Genomic DNA, 16,712 nt, shown 5'->3' with positions numbered 1-16,712 from the left:
GCTATATGCATAATAGAAAAGTTAACCAGCATTTTGGGATTGAGAACAATTTTTTATTTAACTAGGCAAGTCAGTTAAGAACAAATTCTTATTTACAATGGAACAGTGGGTTAACTGCCTTGTTCAGGGGCAAAACGACAGATTTTTACCTTGTCAGTTAGGGGATTCGATCTTTCGGTTACTGACCCAACACTCTAACCACTAGCCTACCTGCCACCCCAAATTCAGCAGAGACGAGGAGCAGCCCTTCCTTAGCCTAATTGTCTAAGAAAATTGAGAGAATAAACCCTGACTTAATTAGGTCTATAATCAATAGCCTGACTGTTATATGGGCCTGGCTTTATAAATCATCCATATACAGTGCATTCGGAAAGTTTTCAGACCGCTTGACTTTTTACACGTACATTACAGTACAGTACATATAGGTTGATAGGTTCTCTCCTATCAAATGTGTTGTCTGAATCAACTGTCCTCTCCGTTCACAGAAACTGCCACAATGAGATCACTGTAGTGGTATGGAGGACCCTACCTATTATGAAGCCGTATTTTGAGGGCCTGATCCACAGACCGTCTTATAAGGCCTCTGCCTACGACACTGTGGTGTCCCCGGCGGGGAAGAAACGAGACAAGACCCCGCCTTTGCTGACCCACCCCGCCCATGGCAGACGGAGTGGACGTAAGCAAGGGCTGGTGTCAGAGGGCGGCCATGGATCCTTGTGGAGGGACAAGCGAGAAGACAAGGGAGAGTACTACAAGGGACAGGAGCCAGACTACGGGACTACTAAGATCAGGACTCGGACCCTCAAAGGCACCCGGGTGACCTCATCAAATGGTGACAACTACATTATCCTCTCCCCTGTGGACCCGGGAAGCCAGGTGATGGTATAGACTACATTATCCATGGAGCTCAGCAAATATTTTTGAGACTCATAGGTTGTGTGCCCAAATGGCACCCTATTCCCTATATAGTGCACTACTTTTGACCAGACACTTATGGGCCATGGTCAAAAGTAGTGCACGAACTAGGGAATAGGGTGCCATTTTGATTGCAAGCTTAGGTTTAGCGCTCACTGTTCCTCTCTTGATTCATATTCAGCTTATGTTTACTCAAAGTATGTAGTTCTGTCCTTGAGCTGTTCTTGTCTATTGATGTTCTGTATTGTGTCATTCCGTATTATGTTTCGTGGTTTGTGTGGACCCTAGGAAAAGTAGCTGCTGCTTTTGCAACAGCTAATGGGGATCCTAATAAAATACCAAATACCAAAATTATACATGTCACCGCATGCACCACTGTCCATACTGTAAACTGTAGACCTTTAACCCCTTGTCATCTTCTGACCTCACTTGACGGTTTTAATGCTTTTCTACTTCTCAGATCTTGCATCCCGTTTATCAAGACCGGAATGGTACACTTGGTAAGCAACTTTCATAAGATTAACTAACCAGTCAGTAGATTTGGTAACCCTTTTCTAAACACTTTAAAATTGTAAGCTTGCAGGTATAATGCTTTTTAATGCTTGTTAAAAGCATGTATGAGGCTTATAATACGTATTTGTTTGGGTTGTGAAGCTGCAACTTTTAATTTGGCTCTATACTCCAGACAAGACGAACTGGCAACAGACAGAGAACACAGGAGACAAAGGTCAAAGGAGGAGACAAAGGACAAAGGTTTGTGAGACAGTGGATAGTGGAATATATATGGAGGGAACGGCGCAACAGAAGACGAATAGAAGAGGGGCTAAGGATCTTGTAGATGGGGAAAGAGACGATAAAATGGAGGGACAGTTTTCTGGACTCTACCCAGAGGGGCAGATCCCGAGTGGACAGCCATCCCCTCTGCCCCCGACGGTAGCGGGGAGCAGGGTTCCGGTGGCGGTCCACCTGTCGTCGGTACCTGGAGGTGGTCTGAGAAGAGCGGCCCGGGCTTTCTTCCAGGTACGGCGACAATGAAGGACAAACACCTGGGCAGAAGGTGTGCTTACCTCTGCCTCTTGCTCCGGGAAGAGCGGGGGCTGTTAACCTAGGGAACACTCAAAAGGTGAGAGGCCCGTAGCAGAACAAGGAAGTCTGTTGCGAGCATATTCCACCCACACGAGTTTCTGGCTCCAGGTGGTGGGATTAGTGGAGACGAGGCAGCGAAGAGTCTTCTCCAGGTCCTGATTGGCTCGCTCCGACTGGCCGTTGGACTGGGGATGAAAACCAGAGGACAGGCTGGCCGACGACCCAATAAGTGTGCAGAACGCCTTCCAGAACCAGGAAGAGAACTGGGGACTGCGATCGGAGACCATGTCGACCAGCAGTCGATGGATCAGGAAGCCCTGCTGCACAGTCTCCTTAGCTGAGGGCAACTTAGGAGAAGGAATAAAATGGTAGGCATTGGGAAACCGGTCCCCCGCCCCCGGGGTATGGCTGGGAACACTGTGGCTTGCAGACCAGACTCTCAATTCCCCAGACAATAGCAGCCGCTAGAAGGGAGGATGGTCTCGGGGTCCGAGGGTGTAGTAGCCGGGCTGTAAAGACGTGAGAGCACGCCAGGCTTCACATTTTTGGACACCGAGTGGAAGGAAGCAGTGAAATGAATAACAGGACCCATCTCACCTGCCTGGAGTTGAGGCGCTTGGTGTTGCGGAGATATTCCAGGTTCTAATGGTCCGTCCACACCAAAAATGGCTGTTCTGCCACTTCTAACCAGTGCCTCCACTCCTCCAACGCCATCTTGACAATGAGTAATTCTCCTTTTCCCACCTCGTAGTTCCTCTTGGCGGGGTTTAGGCGATGGGAAAGAAGGCGCAGGGATACAGCTTCTGGTCCTGGGCAGAGCGTTGGGACAGGATAGCCCCACTCCGACGTCCGAGGAATCGACCTCCACCACGAACTGACGGGATGGGTCCAGATGGATTAAGATGAGGGCTGTAGTGAATCGCTGCTTGAGGTCAGAACGCCCATTCAGCTGCTGGAGACCATATGAACGGCACCTTGGGAGAGGTGAGTGCAGAGAGGGGAGGGAAGGGTGCTGTAACCCCGGATGAAACAACAGTAGAAATTTGCAAACTCCAGGAAACATTGCAGCTGAACTCTGGACGTGGGTTGAGGCCATTCCACCACCTCTCTCACCTTGTCTGAACACTCCCTGCAGCGATGACATATCCTAGGAAGGAGATGGTGGATCAATGGAACTCACACTTCTCTGCCTTCACGAACAGCTTCGTTCTCCAGGAGACGCTGGAGGACCTGTCAGACATGGAAGACATGCTCTTGATGTTTCAGAGCAGATCATTGACAAGGGCCTGGAACACTGCGGGAGCGTTGGTCAGTCCGAACCGCATCACCAGGTACTCCTTGTGCCCGCTAGCCATGTTAAAGACTCGTCCCCTTCCGGTATCCGAACCAGATGGTAGGCATTCTGAAGGTCCAACTTGGAGAAGATGGTTGCTCCCTGGAGAGGCTCAAAATGTCATTGAGACCCCGGTAGTAGATACACGGACGCAGACATGCTCTCACTATGATTGCCCAACACTCTCAGGCTAATGGGAAACATAGTGTGGGTCACTCTGCCAATAGAGCGCCCATCCAACGCTCAGACGTCCATGGGAATGGAGAGGGGATGTGTGGTGATGCCCAGCTCCGACACCAGGGTAGCGTCCATTAAGCTCTTGTCGGCCCCAGAGTCATTGGGCAGGTAGCTAAGAAATGGGCATTTTTAGATATACAGGGTAAAGTTGATAATTTCATAATGAGGACAGCAATCACTTTTGCAAGCTGCTCACACACAGAGAAGTCAGCTCAGACAGATCCAGCTCAGAGAGGCCCACTCCATCTGCACCAGATGTTATACTGAACAAAAATATAAATGTAACATGGAACAACTTCAAAGATTTTACTGACTTACAGTTCATATAAGGAAATTAGTCAATTGAAATAAATACAAAAGCCCCTAATCTATGGATTTCACATGACTGGGCAGGGGAGCTTGGCAGCCAAGGCCAGCCAATCAGAATGAGTTTTTCCCCACCACAAAATGGCTTAATTATAGACAGAAATAGTGAACATTTCTCCTTGGCCAAGATAATCCATCCACTTGACAGGTGTGACATATCAAGAAGAATTTACAATAAGTGACTCCAAAATGACACACTACATTATTTAGCATTCTTTCTATTGGGCACAACATAATCTGAAACACAACCAAAACAAGCGTCAAATGTATCCAACAACTTTGTAGAGCCACAAGCTTGATGTGGTCATTGCGTGCTAGGAATATAGGACCAATTACTAAACTTTTGACTACTCTAAAGACCGACTCCCCCTAAAAGCAACTTCTTGTTTTGAAAATGACCTATGTGGCATCGATAAGAGACAGAAACATTTATTCTGGTGTCAAAATTTACTACAAAGTGTACAGTTAAAACAATAATTCTGGTCATAAAGTCAGTCTCGTCCTAAACTGGGATTTGCGAGTTGAACAAAATGGTATGTCATGGAATGAAGGGTACCATAACGGTTTTACTTGGGTTGGGTTCATTTCAATCCTGCCTGACACAGCCGGCATCACCCAAGTAATCATCAATTGCACGCAACCCCATTGTAATGCCCATGGTCAATTTGGTTTGCCATTCGATATCCCTATGGTGCTAGTTAGGGACCATCAGTAAATGTTACTCACCACCTGGATTCGGTCTTATGTAGCAAAATGTGAAATGGTGTTTTTTATATTGGATAAAAGTAGAGACTTAAAGCTACAAAATGGTATATCATACACTGCATTTGAGGAACAATGGGAAAGTAATTCTGCTTTGAGAGTTGATCAACTTGTAAACTCACTTTTGAGAAAATCGCCTTTGAATGTTTTGGTATCTAGTGAAGAGCTCTTCTTTGTCTACTCCCATTCAGCATCGTTCACACCCAGTAAAGCTTTAGCCCCACCCATCTCGTTTCGCTCTCGAAGCGCATACTTGACGCTCTGGCCTATGATTTGTTTACCTCTGGATAACATGAAAACAGCCTAACCAGCTCTGCTGGCAACAATTTCATTACGCTTTTTTGCCGATGTTTACTGACACAAGCCATATTCAACGGGTGTTGTACACACGTCACGTTAGATAACAAGCCAGCCAGATAATGTTAGCTAGTTAAAAAACACTGCCTAACATAGAAAAGCAAACAGCTCTGGGAAACAAATAACGTCCTCGAGGGAGCCAGGCAGGTGACGTTAGCTAGCTAGCTAACAGTATACTTTAGCTTAAGACATATAGCTAGCTAGCTAGGTAGGTTTTAACAACGTTTAAGATCACACACCTCATATAATGTTAGCTAACGAGCAAGCCTGCTAACGTTAGCTAGTTAAACAACAATTAACAAAGTGGCAACAATGCCACAGTGCTGGAAGCTAACCAACCAGGTCCAATGTTAGCTAGCTAACATTAGGCTCTAACTAGAAAAGCAAACGGCTCTGGGAAACAAATAATAAGCTAGGGAGCCAGCCAGCTAACGTTAGCTAGCTAGCTAACAGTACACTTTAGTTTGAAATGAAACCACTTTGTCAAAATTAGAAATGTGTAATATCTGAAAATGTAGCTAGCTATCTTACCTGTACATTAACATGCTTCTCCCTGTCAGGAATGCCATACCATGGTTGTCCTTAGTTTGAAGATGTAATCCGGAGACAGCTAAAGATGGAGAAAACACCTATCATACTCTAATTCCACTGATTTCAAAACTTGATCCCCCAGAAAATGGAGAGGAACACTTATGCAGTGCCACTACAAAATAACTTTAAAAAAAAGCAGCGTTCGACAGGATTACCAACACAGACTGATGAGCTCAAATAGACAGACGCCTTCAAAATGGCAGACCAACCCGAACTCCTCTCTCGGCATGTCCAGCCTATTCATTATCTCAGCCAATCATGGCTAGAGGGAAGGTTGCTAACTTTTTATGGGGCTTAACCAACAAGGCTCATAATTGTATCAATTGTATTCGTATTTACAGATAGCATACAAGTTTGCTATTAAGGCACATAAAAGTTCACATGTTCGAGAAGGCATTTCTGCCAAAATAAACACATTTTGATAAAAAATTTAAAAATTATGTTCAAATGGCTCTCCTATTAAGTCGTGCCTTGTGACATATGCCTAGTTTCCTGAATAGGGTCACAAATTACGCAATGTACATGGGACAATATTTTAAAATGTCAATAGCTCCAAATTTCAATGACTTAAAAACCTTAAATCAACTATACTGTAAATTGTTGAAATGAATTGACAAATATTGAAAGCATTTAATGAGACAACTAAAAGATATCAAACATGAAAATATTATCCCATTTACATTGGTGTAATTTATTGACGGTCCTTAACTATCCCCAGAGATAGGCTATGCCACAGTTGCACACCAGCCGGCTGAAGCTAATTGGCAAAATTATTTGGCTAACTCTCCCCACCTGTAAACAAACACGAGACACTCACATCAAACCACACCCCGAAACAACTCACGTTTGAATTCAGTCATGGCTGCTAGCATTTCTTAATGAACCAAATCTAAATATCATACTCCCAAAAAAATGTTAACCCCTCCTGTGAGAGGTTAGCATGTCTTGGGAGTATGATCTTTGTGCCTTAGTAAACTTTCTCACGCATCATTATTCACGACTCATTAATGATTATCCGTAATCAAGGCAGTGTTCTGAAACTATTATATTCATACTTACAATAAAAGCGACTCCAATATATTATTTACCATTCTTTTCTATTGGGTACAACATAATCTCAAACACAACTAAAACAAACTGCAAATGCATCCAACAAGTTTGTAGAGTCACAAGCTTGATGAAGTCACTGCGTGCTAGGAATATGGGACCAAATACTAAACATTTCACTACTTTAATACTCATATGTGAATTTGTCCAAATGCTAATGACACCTTCAAAATGGGGGGACTAGATACACTTAGGTTGGAGTCATTAATTAAACCTCTTACTTCTACCCCCTCCTTTTTCGAACATTCTGTTAAAAATCGCGCAACTTTTCAGCGTCCTGCTACTCATGCCAGGAATATAGTATATGCATATGATTAGTATGTGTGGATAGAAAACACTCTGAAGTTTCTAAAACTGGTTAAATCACGGCTGTGACTATAACAGATCGTGTGTTTCATTGAAAAACGCAAGAAAAACTGCTCTCTGAAAGCTAAAAATAATTTCCATAAGTCACTTCCATGAGTTGTTAAAAGAGGACAAAATTTAATATCGACCTGCATGCAATTCATACAAATTCCACACGATGTCGCCATTGTCGTCATTTTCAATTGCATTTTTTGTTGGAAAATCCATCTATCTGGCTTCCGTTTCTTCCAGTCTCCACCCGGATGTTGTTAATGTGGACATTGGCAGCCATTGATTTGCAAACGAGGAGCTATTGAATATACATCGCCCTGTAATCATTTTGATAGATTATAAACGTTTACTAATACCTAAAGTTGGATTACAAAAGGATTTCGAAGTGTTTTGTGAAAGTTTATCGTCGACTTTTTTAATTTAAAAAAATTACGCAGCGTTTAAAAACAATGTTTTTTTCTGAATGACACAGCTTCCATAGAAAGCTATTTTGGGTATATATGGACCGATTTAAACGAAAAAAAGACCCAATAGTGATGTTTATGGGGCATATAGGAGTGCCAAGAAAGAAGCTCGTCAAAGGTAATGAATGTTTTATATTTTATTTCTGCGTTTTGTGCTGCGTCGGATAAGCAGAGTCTTTGTTTACGTCGCATTCAGGCATTTTCAGGTGGTGCATGCTATCAGATAATAGCTTCTCATGCTTTCGCCGAAAAGCATTTTAAAAATCTGACTTGTTGGCTAGGTTCACAACGAGTGTAGCTTTAATTCAATACCCTGCTTGTGAATTTTGATCAAGGTTTGAGTTTAAACGAGTACATTTAGCATTTAGCGTAGCGCATTTGCATTTCCAGGTGCCTACTTGAGACATATGCGTCTCAAGTAGAATCAAGAAGCTCATTTTTCAACCACTCCACAAATTTCTTGTTAACAAACTATCGTTTTGGCAAGTCGGTTAGGACATATACTTTGTGCATGACACAGGTAATTTTTTCAACAATTGTTTACAGGCAGATTATTTAACTTATAATTCACTGTATCACAATTTCAGTGGGTCAGATACTCTTAGTTTTCTGGAATTTTCAACTTATGTCATGGCTTTAGAAACTTCTGAAAGGGTAATTTACATCATTTGAGTCAATTGAGTTGTACCTGTGGATGTATGCCAAGGCATACCTTCAAATTCAATGCCTCTTTGCTTGACATCATGAGAAAATCAAAAGAAATCAGCCAAGACCTCAGAAAACAAATTGTAGACCTCCACAAGTCTGGTTCATCCTTGGGAGCAATTTCCAAAAACCTGAAGGTACCATGTTCATCTGTACAAACAATAGTACGCAAGTATAAACACCATGGGACCACGCAGCCATCATACCGCTCAGGAAGGAGTCGTGTTCTGTCTCCTAGAACTGAATGTACTTTTGGGGTGAAAAGTGCAAATCAATCCCAAAACAACAGCAAAGGACCTTGTAAAGATGCTGGAGGAAACGGGTACCAAAGTATCTATATCCACAGTAAAACGGGTCCTATATCAACATAACCTGAAAGGCCGCTCAGCAAGGAAGATGCCACTGCTCCAAAACCGCCATAAAAAAGCCAGACTACGTTTTGCAACTGCACACGGGGACAAAGATTGTACTTTTTGGAGAAATGTCCTCTGTTCTGATGAAACAAAAATAGAACTGTTTGGCCATAATGACCATCATTATGTTTGGAGGAAAAAGGGGGAGGCTTGCAAGCTAAAGAACACCATCCCAACCGTGAAGCACGGGGGTGGCAGCATCAAGTTGTGGGGGTGCTTTGCTGCAGGAGGGACTGGTGCACTTCACAAAATAGATGGCATCATATGGAAGGGAAATTATGTGGATATATTGAAGCAACATCTCAAGACATCAGTCAGGAAGTTAAAGCTTGGTCGCAAATGGGTCTTCCAAACGGTCAATGACCCCAAGCATACTTCCAACGTTGTGGCAAAATGGCTTAAGGACAGCAAAGTTAAGGTATTGGAGTGGCCATCACAAAGCCCTGACCTCAATCCTTTTGAAAATGTGTGGGCAGAACTGAAAAGGCGTGTGCGAGCAAGGAGGCCTTCAAACCTGACTCAGTTACACAAGCTCTGTCAGGAGGAATGAGCCAAAATTCACCCAACTTATTGTGGGAAGCTTGTGGAAGGCTACCCAAAACGTTTGACCCAAGTTAAACAATTTAAAGGCAATGCTACCAAATACTAACTAAGTGTATGTAAACTTCTGACCCACTGGGAATGTGATGAAAGAAATAAAAGCTGAAATAAATCATTCTCTCTACTACACTACTCAAAAAAATAAAGGGAACACTTAAACAACACAATGTAACTCCAAGTCAATCACACTTCTGTGAAATCAAACTTTCCACTTAGGAAGCAACACTGATTGACAATATATATCACATGCTGTTGTGCAAATGGAATAGACAACAGGTGGAAATTATAGGCAATTAGCAAGACACCCCCAATAAAGGAGTGGTTCTGCAGGTGGGGACCACAGACCACTTCTCAGTTCCTATGCTTCCTTGCTGATGTTTTGGTCACTTTTGAATGCTGGCGGTGCTTTCACTCTAGTGGTAGCATGAGACGGAGTCTACAACCCACACAAATGGCTCAGGTAGTGCAGCTCATCCAGGATGGCACATCAATGCGAGCTGTGGCAAGAAGGTTTGCGGTGTCTGTCAGCGTAGTGTCCAGAGCATGGAGGCGCTACCAGGAGACAGGCCAGTACATCAGGAGAAGTGGAGGAGGCCGTAGGAGGGCAACAATCCAGCAGCAGGATGGCTACCTCCGCCTTTGTGCAAGGAGGAGCAGGAGCAGTACTGCCAGAGCCCTGCAAAATGACCTCCAGCAGGCCACAAATGTGCATGTGTCTGCTCAAACGGTCAGAAACAGACTCCATGAGGGTGGTATGAGGGCCCGACGTCTACAGGTGGGGGTTGTGCTTACAGCCCAACACCGTGCAGGACATTTGGCATTTGCCAGAGAACACCAAGATTGGCAAATTCGCCACTGGCGCCCTGTGCTCTTCACAGATGAAAGCAGGTTCACACTGAGCACGTGACAGACGCGACAGAGTCTGGAGATGCCGTGGAGAACGTTCTGCTGCCTGCAACATCCTCCAGCATGACCGGTTTGGCGGTGGGTCAGTCATGGTGTGGGGTGGCATTTCTTTGGGGGGCCGCACAGCCCTCCATGTGCTCGCCAGAGGTAGCCTGACTGCCATTAGGTACCGAGATGAGATCCTCAGACCCCTTGTGAGACCATATGCTGGTGCGGTTGGCCCTGGGTTCCTCCTAATGCAAGACAATGTTAGACCTCATGTGGCTGGCGTGTGTCTGCAGTTCCTGCAAGAGGAAGGCATTGATGCTATGGACTGGCCCGCCCGTTCCCCAGACCTGAATCCAATTGAGCACATCTGGGACCACAGACTGTCCAGGAGTTGGCGGATGCTTTAGTCCAGGTCTGGGAGGAGATCCCTCAGGAGACCATCCGCCACCTCATCAGGAGCATGCCCAGGCGTTGTAGGGAGGTCATACAGGCATGTGGAGGCCACACACACTACTGAGCCTCATTTTGACTTGTTTTAAGGACATTACATCAAAGTTGGATCAGCCTGTAGTGTGGTTTTCCACTTTAATTTTGAGTGTGACTCCAAATCCAGACCTCCATGGGTTGATAAATTTGATTTCCATTGATAATTTTTGTGTGATTTTGTTGTCAGCACATTCAACTATGTAAAGAAAAAAGTATTTAATAAGAATATTTAATTCATTCAGATCTAGGATGTGTTATTTTAGTGTTCCCTTTTTTAAGCAGTGTATTATTCTGACATTTCACATTCTTAAAATAAATTGGTGATCCTAACTGACCTAAGACAGGACATTTTTACTAGGATTAAATGTCAAGAATTGTGAAAAACAGAGTTTAAATGTATTTGGCTAAGGTGTACAGTTGAAGTTTACATAACTTCCGACTTCAACTGTACATACAGACAAGTGCTTTCATTTCTATATGGTAAAATAAGTAGTATGAAAGTATGAAAATGCCCTCAAATAAAAGGTGACATTCTATATTGTCGCTTCATATGAAACATTTGATCTCAAATCCAAAATGCTGGAGTTTAGAGCCAAGTTAAATGTTTTTGTTTCACTGTCTAAATAAATACGTAGGGGAGTGTACTGTACAGTATGTTAACTTTCTATGTATATTTTTCTGAGAGGATATTCTTGCATTCATGTTTTACCAAAACAGGTAAGATTTATCAAAGTCACCCAAGCGGTGGACTTCAGAAGGGCAATGGCTTTCTACAGGACACTGCTAGCGGGCTACAGGCCACAGGCTTATCTTCTCAACGCTCCACCATCGGTAAGACGGCTACCATGCTGCCCCCATCTGGCTACCAACCCAGCTATGGCAATTACCAGAACTGCACCATTGTCCAGTCTCATCTGCCCTACTCCAATTACGGAACCTACGTCACGCTGGCGCCCAAAACCCTCATCTTCCCCGTCTTTGTTCAGGTTGGCTCTTTTGTTTTATTAATTTGTGTTATTACATTATCATGTTTTTCTTGAGCTGACTGGTGGGTCTGTTGTTGTTGTTGCTGTCAGTCATATTTGTCCCTTGGCTGAACTGATCAGATGCATGATTGGGGTGTCTGGATGAGAAGCAAGTAGAAGACTATCAAACTGACAGCAGGGTAGTGTTTGAGGTGACGTTGTAGCAAAACATATCAAATTGTTATGGAACGCAAAGCGAAAACGATTGTTTCTTATTTGACAAGTTCCAACAGTACCTCCCATTTGACTGTTTTCTTCCCTTTCGGGCCCAGTGAACATGACCCAGCATTAGTGAGATTCATGATTGTGATGGTGTAATGTTATTTAGCATCTGATTTAAACTCAACCTAAGAGGTTTGATTTCAGAGAGATAGAAAGATAGACAAAATCATATCCTGTGTGTATATCCTAACTTGGTAGAGCATGGTGCTTGCAACACCAAGGATAGTAGGTTGATTCCTGCTGGGGCAAATCATACAAAAATTGTATGCACGCATTACTGTAAGTCGCTTCGGATAAAAGAGTGTACTAAATGGCATATTCAGTATATATGATATCAAATCATGCATTATTAGCACAGGGGTGTTTACTGGTGTGTTCTCTCTTGTAGCCCCTGGAACTGTGTAGCGAGCGAACACTTCTTCTCTCAGAGGAGATGATCCTGCATGAGAGCCAGTGCTTGTCTATCAAGGTACAACATCCTTTCTCTTCTGTTGTGTCATTTATGCTGACACTTCACATTGATGCTCTTCTACCTGTCACTACACTGTAATGACATAGTTAGATTATTACATAATAGTTTAGACATAGCTTTGTAATTGCACAGCAATGAAGTTGAGTGGTTCTTGTTTTTACACCATTGGAATAAGGAACAGTCCCTATTCTTCTTGTGCAATTAAAAAAAGCTAAACTTTGTTTCTATTCAATTATAACACAATTACTGAATTACCATTGTAATACCAAGTAACTTAATGTTAGAATAATGACCACATAAGGTATGCACAACAATTGACATTTTCTACAAATACGCCTTTTTTATTTAGTCTTGGAATTTGTTGAATAGTTATATCTGCTACATTATTGGTCTGCCTTTGCACCAGAGTCATTTTTCAGCACAAATGTCAATTTTCTCTGTCAGGCTTCTAGTTTGTTCCAGTGACACCCCATAGAGAGATGCACAACCATGCAGTATTATTAGGACGGATTAAACATTACCTGGTAAAAGCCAGATCCATATCACTGAACAATGTGTGAGAAATGGAATGCTATGACTGTGTCCCAAATGCCATCCTATTCCCTATGTAGTGCACTACTTTTGACCAAGTCACGTAGGGCATTGGTCAAAAGTAGTGGACTATAAAGGGAATATGGTGCCATTTCGGATGCAATGATATGGGTCTCTTTAATGGTGATGTAGGATACACAGAACTTGATATAGTTACTTCTCAGATACAGACTGACGGTTTATAATAAAGTAATACAAATGTGTGCTGTCTTTTCACCAAGAAGAAAGGAGATGGCTGGATTTGATGTGTCTTACAGTAAATTCAGCAAAAAAGTAACGTCCCTTTTTCGGGACCCTGTCTTTCAAAGATAATTCGTAAAAATCCAAATAGATCTTCATTGTAAAGGGTTTAAACACTGTTTGCCATGCTTGTTCAATGAACCATAAATAATGAATGAACATGCACCTGTGGAACGGTCGTAAAAACACTGACAGCTTACAGACGGTAGGCAGTTAAGGTCACAGTTGTGAAAACTTAGGACACTAAAGAGGCCTTTCTACTGACTCTGAAAAACACCAAAAGACAGATGCCCAGGGTCACTGCTCATCTGTGTGAACGTGCCTTAGGCATGTTGCAAGGAGGCATGAGGACTGCAGATGTGGCCAGGGCAAAAAATTGCAATGTCCGTACTGTGAGACGCCTAAGACAGCGCTACAAAGAGACAGGATGGACAGCTGATCGTCCTCGCAGTGGCAAACCACGTGTAACAACACCTGCACAGGATCGGTGCATTCGAACATAACTGCTTGAGTTATACCAGGAACGCACAATCCCTCCATCAGTGCTCAGACTGTGCCCGCAATAGGCAGAGAGGCTGGACTGAGGGCTTGTAGGCCTGTTGTAAGACAGGTTTTCACCAAACATCACCGGCAACAACGTCGCCTATGGGCACAAACCCATCGTCGGTGGACAAAACAGGACTGGTAAAAAGTGCTCTTCACTGGCGAGTTGCGGTTTTGTCTCACCAGGGGTGAGGGTCGGATTCCCGTTTACACCAAGGCCTGTACTCTGGAGCGGGATTGATTTGGAGGTGGAGGATCCATTATGGTCTGGGGGCGGTGTGTCACAGCATCATCGGACTGAGCTTGTTGTCATTGCAGGCAATCTCAACGCTGTGCGTTACAGGGAAGACATCCTCCTCCCTCATGTGGTACCCTTCCAGCAGGGTCATCTTGACATGACCCTCCAGCATGACAATGCCACCAGCCATGCGCTTGTTCTGTGTGTGATTTCCTGCAAGACAGGAATGTCATGGCCAGCGAAAAGCCCGGATCTCAATCCCATTGAGCACGTCTGGGACCTGTTGGATCGGAGGGTGAGGGAGGGCTAGGGCCATTCCCCCCAGAAATGTCCGGGGACTTGCAGGTGCCTTAGTGGAAGAGTGGGGTAACATCTCACAGCAAGAACTGGCAAATCTGGTGCAGTCTATAAGCAGGAGATGCACTGCAGTACTTAGTACCTGGTGTGGCCACCAGCTGCATTGACTGTCACTTTTGATTTTGACCCCCCTTTGTTCAGGGGGACATTCTTCCATTTCTGTTAGTCACATGTCTGTGAAACTTTTTCAGTGTATGTCTCAGTTGTTGAATCTTGTTATGTTCATACAAATATTTACGCAGTTGACAGTGAGAGGAAGTGTCTTTTTTTGCAGAGTTTACATTTTATGGTCCTTATTAATTTAGTTTATATTAACTTTTTATTCGCCGGGATTGTCCACTGAGTAACACTTGCCACTGTTTTCCAGGCAGTCCTGGAACAGTATTTTGAAGTTAGGCATATTGTCTCAGCTTAGCTTTGCTTCTCTTCAACACTTTCATGGTTCTGTTATTTTTTTTAAATGTTATGCTATACATTATTACAGTCAGGTCCATAATTATTGACACCATTGATTAAGATGAGCAAAAAAGACTGCATAAAATAAATAATACAAATACTGTGCTATATTGCATGCAACAACCACAAAAAGTATATTATTTTATACTACTGCAATTGCTTAGAGACAGATTTTGTTTAACAAGTAGTAAAAAAAATCTTTAAAAGATAGGAGTCAAAATTATTGCCAACCCAGTTTTCAGTAATCCAAGCACCCTGACAGCACTGAGCCTTTTTCTAAAAATGTTTTATAAGATTAGAGAACACTGTAAACAGAATCTTTCTAGATCCTTGATATTCTTTGTCTGTGCGACTGAGACTGAGATGGCGAAAGAGTACCACAGTATGAGTCATAATGCCCATTAAACATAGCGGTCAAACAAGGAAATAGTTCCAATGGTTTTTCCACCATTAATTTTTCCCATAGGGGATTTTAGAAACTCTTAAAATAAGGGTTGTGTTTCGTGTAGGCTTACCCTGGCGTGACGTTTTGATAACCGTGTAAATCTCTCTAGTAAAAGGTGACTTTCTTTATTGCGTTCTCTTTATTTTCAAACTTTCCCGCAAGTCATTTTGGCTGCTGTATTTAACATTCAGCAAACAAGAGCAAACTTGCATCCCTCTTCGAAAAGTATATTAGTATAAGAAAGGCAAAAAAAAAAATGCTACTCACTATCTCATGCTCGTTGTGCAGTATGGAGGAGACCCGAAAAAACACAAACAAAAGCTCCAAAAATACCAAAATACAGTGCATTCAGAAAGTATTCAGACCCCTTGACTTTATCCACATTTTCTTACATTGGGGCTATATTCAAAAATGTATGAAATTAAACATTTTCCTCATCAATCTACACACAGTAACCGATAATGACAAAGCAAAAGCAGGTTATTTAAAATGTTTGCTAATTTATTAAAAATTGAAAACCGATACCTTATTTACATAAGTATTCAGACCCTTTGCTATACGACTTGAAATTAAGTTCAGGTGCATCCTGTTTTTCCATTGATCATCCTTAAGATGTTTCTACAACTTGATTGGAGTCCACCGGTGGTAAATTCAATAGATTTGACATGATTTGGAAAGTGTCACGCCCTGGTCTTAGTATTTTGTGTTTTGACATGATTAACATGGGTTAATTATGTGGTGTGTTTTGTCTTGTATTTTTTTTGTAGGTATTGGGATTGTGGTATAGTGGGGTCTAGAAAAGTCTATGGTTGCCTGAAGTGGTTCTCAATCAGAGGCAGGTGTTTATCGTTGTCTCTGATTGGGAACCATATTTAGGCAGCCATATTCTTTGAGTGTTTCGTGGATGATTGTTTCTGTCTCTGTGTTAGTTTGCACCAGATAAGGCTGTTTAGGTTTTCACGTCACGGTTCTTGTTTTGTATTGTTCGTGTTTATTATTTTATTAAACATGAATCAAAATAACCACGCTGCATTTTGGTACTCCTCTCCTTCATCAGAAGAAAACCGTAACAGAAAGACACACACCTGTCTATAGAAGGTTCCACAGTAACAGTTGACAGTGCATGTCCGAGCAAAAACCAAGCCATGATGTTGAAGAATTATCCGTAGAGCTCCGAGACAGGATTGTGTCAAGGCACAGACCTGGAGAAGGGTACAACAAATGTCTGCAGCATTGAAGGTCGCCAAGAACATCGTGGCCGCCATCATTCCTAAATGGAAGAAGTTTGGAACCACCAAGACTCTTCCTAGAGTTGGCCACCCGGTCAAACTGAGCAATCGGGGGAGAAGGGCCTTGTTCAGGGAGGTGACCAAGAACTCGATGGTCACTATTACAGTGCTCCCGAGTTAATTTGTGGAGATGGGAGAACCTTCCAGAAGGACAACCATCT

General features: G+C 42.9%; 1 protein-coding gene across 3 annotated transcripts in view; it reads left to right on the top strand.

Moving 5' to 3' along the window:
* Positions 1 to 16,712, top strand: part of LOC139411232 (regulator of G protein signaling 3b) — a 91,877-nt gene that overhangs the window by 37,188 nt on the left and 37,977 nt on the right. For all 3 annotated transcript variants that reach the window (XM_071157246.1, XM_071157247.1, XM_071157245.1), the window contains 4 exons: positions 486 to 876; positions 1,376 to 1,415; positions 11,391 to 11,659; positions 12,309 to 12,389. In XM_071157246.1, the coding sequence (XP_071013347.1) occupies positions 486 to 876; positions 1,376 to 1,415; positions 11,391 to 11,659; positions 12,309 to 12,389 (781 nt within the window). The remainder of the gene's footprint in view (positions 1 to 485; positions 877 to 1,375; positions 1,416 to 11,390; positions 11,660 to 12,308; positions 12,390 to 16,712) is intronic.

This window comes from Oncorhynchus clarkii, chromosome 6 (genome assembly GCF_045791955.1).
Source record: "Oncorhynchus clarkii lewisi isolate Uvic-CL-2024 chromosome 6, UVic_Ocla_1.0, whole genome shotgun sequence".
NCBI classification, from domain to species: Eukaryota; Metazoa; Chordata; class Actinopteri; order Salmoniformes; family Salmonidae; genus Oncorhynchus; species Oncorhynchus clarkii.
This window is presented reverse-complemented; position numbering and strand designations above follow the sequence as displayed.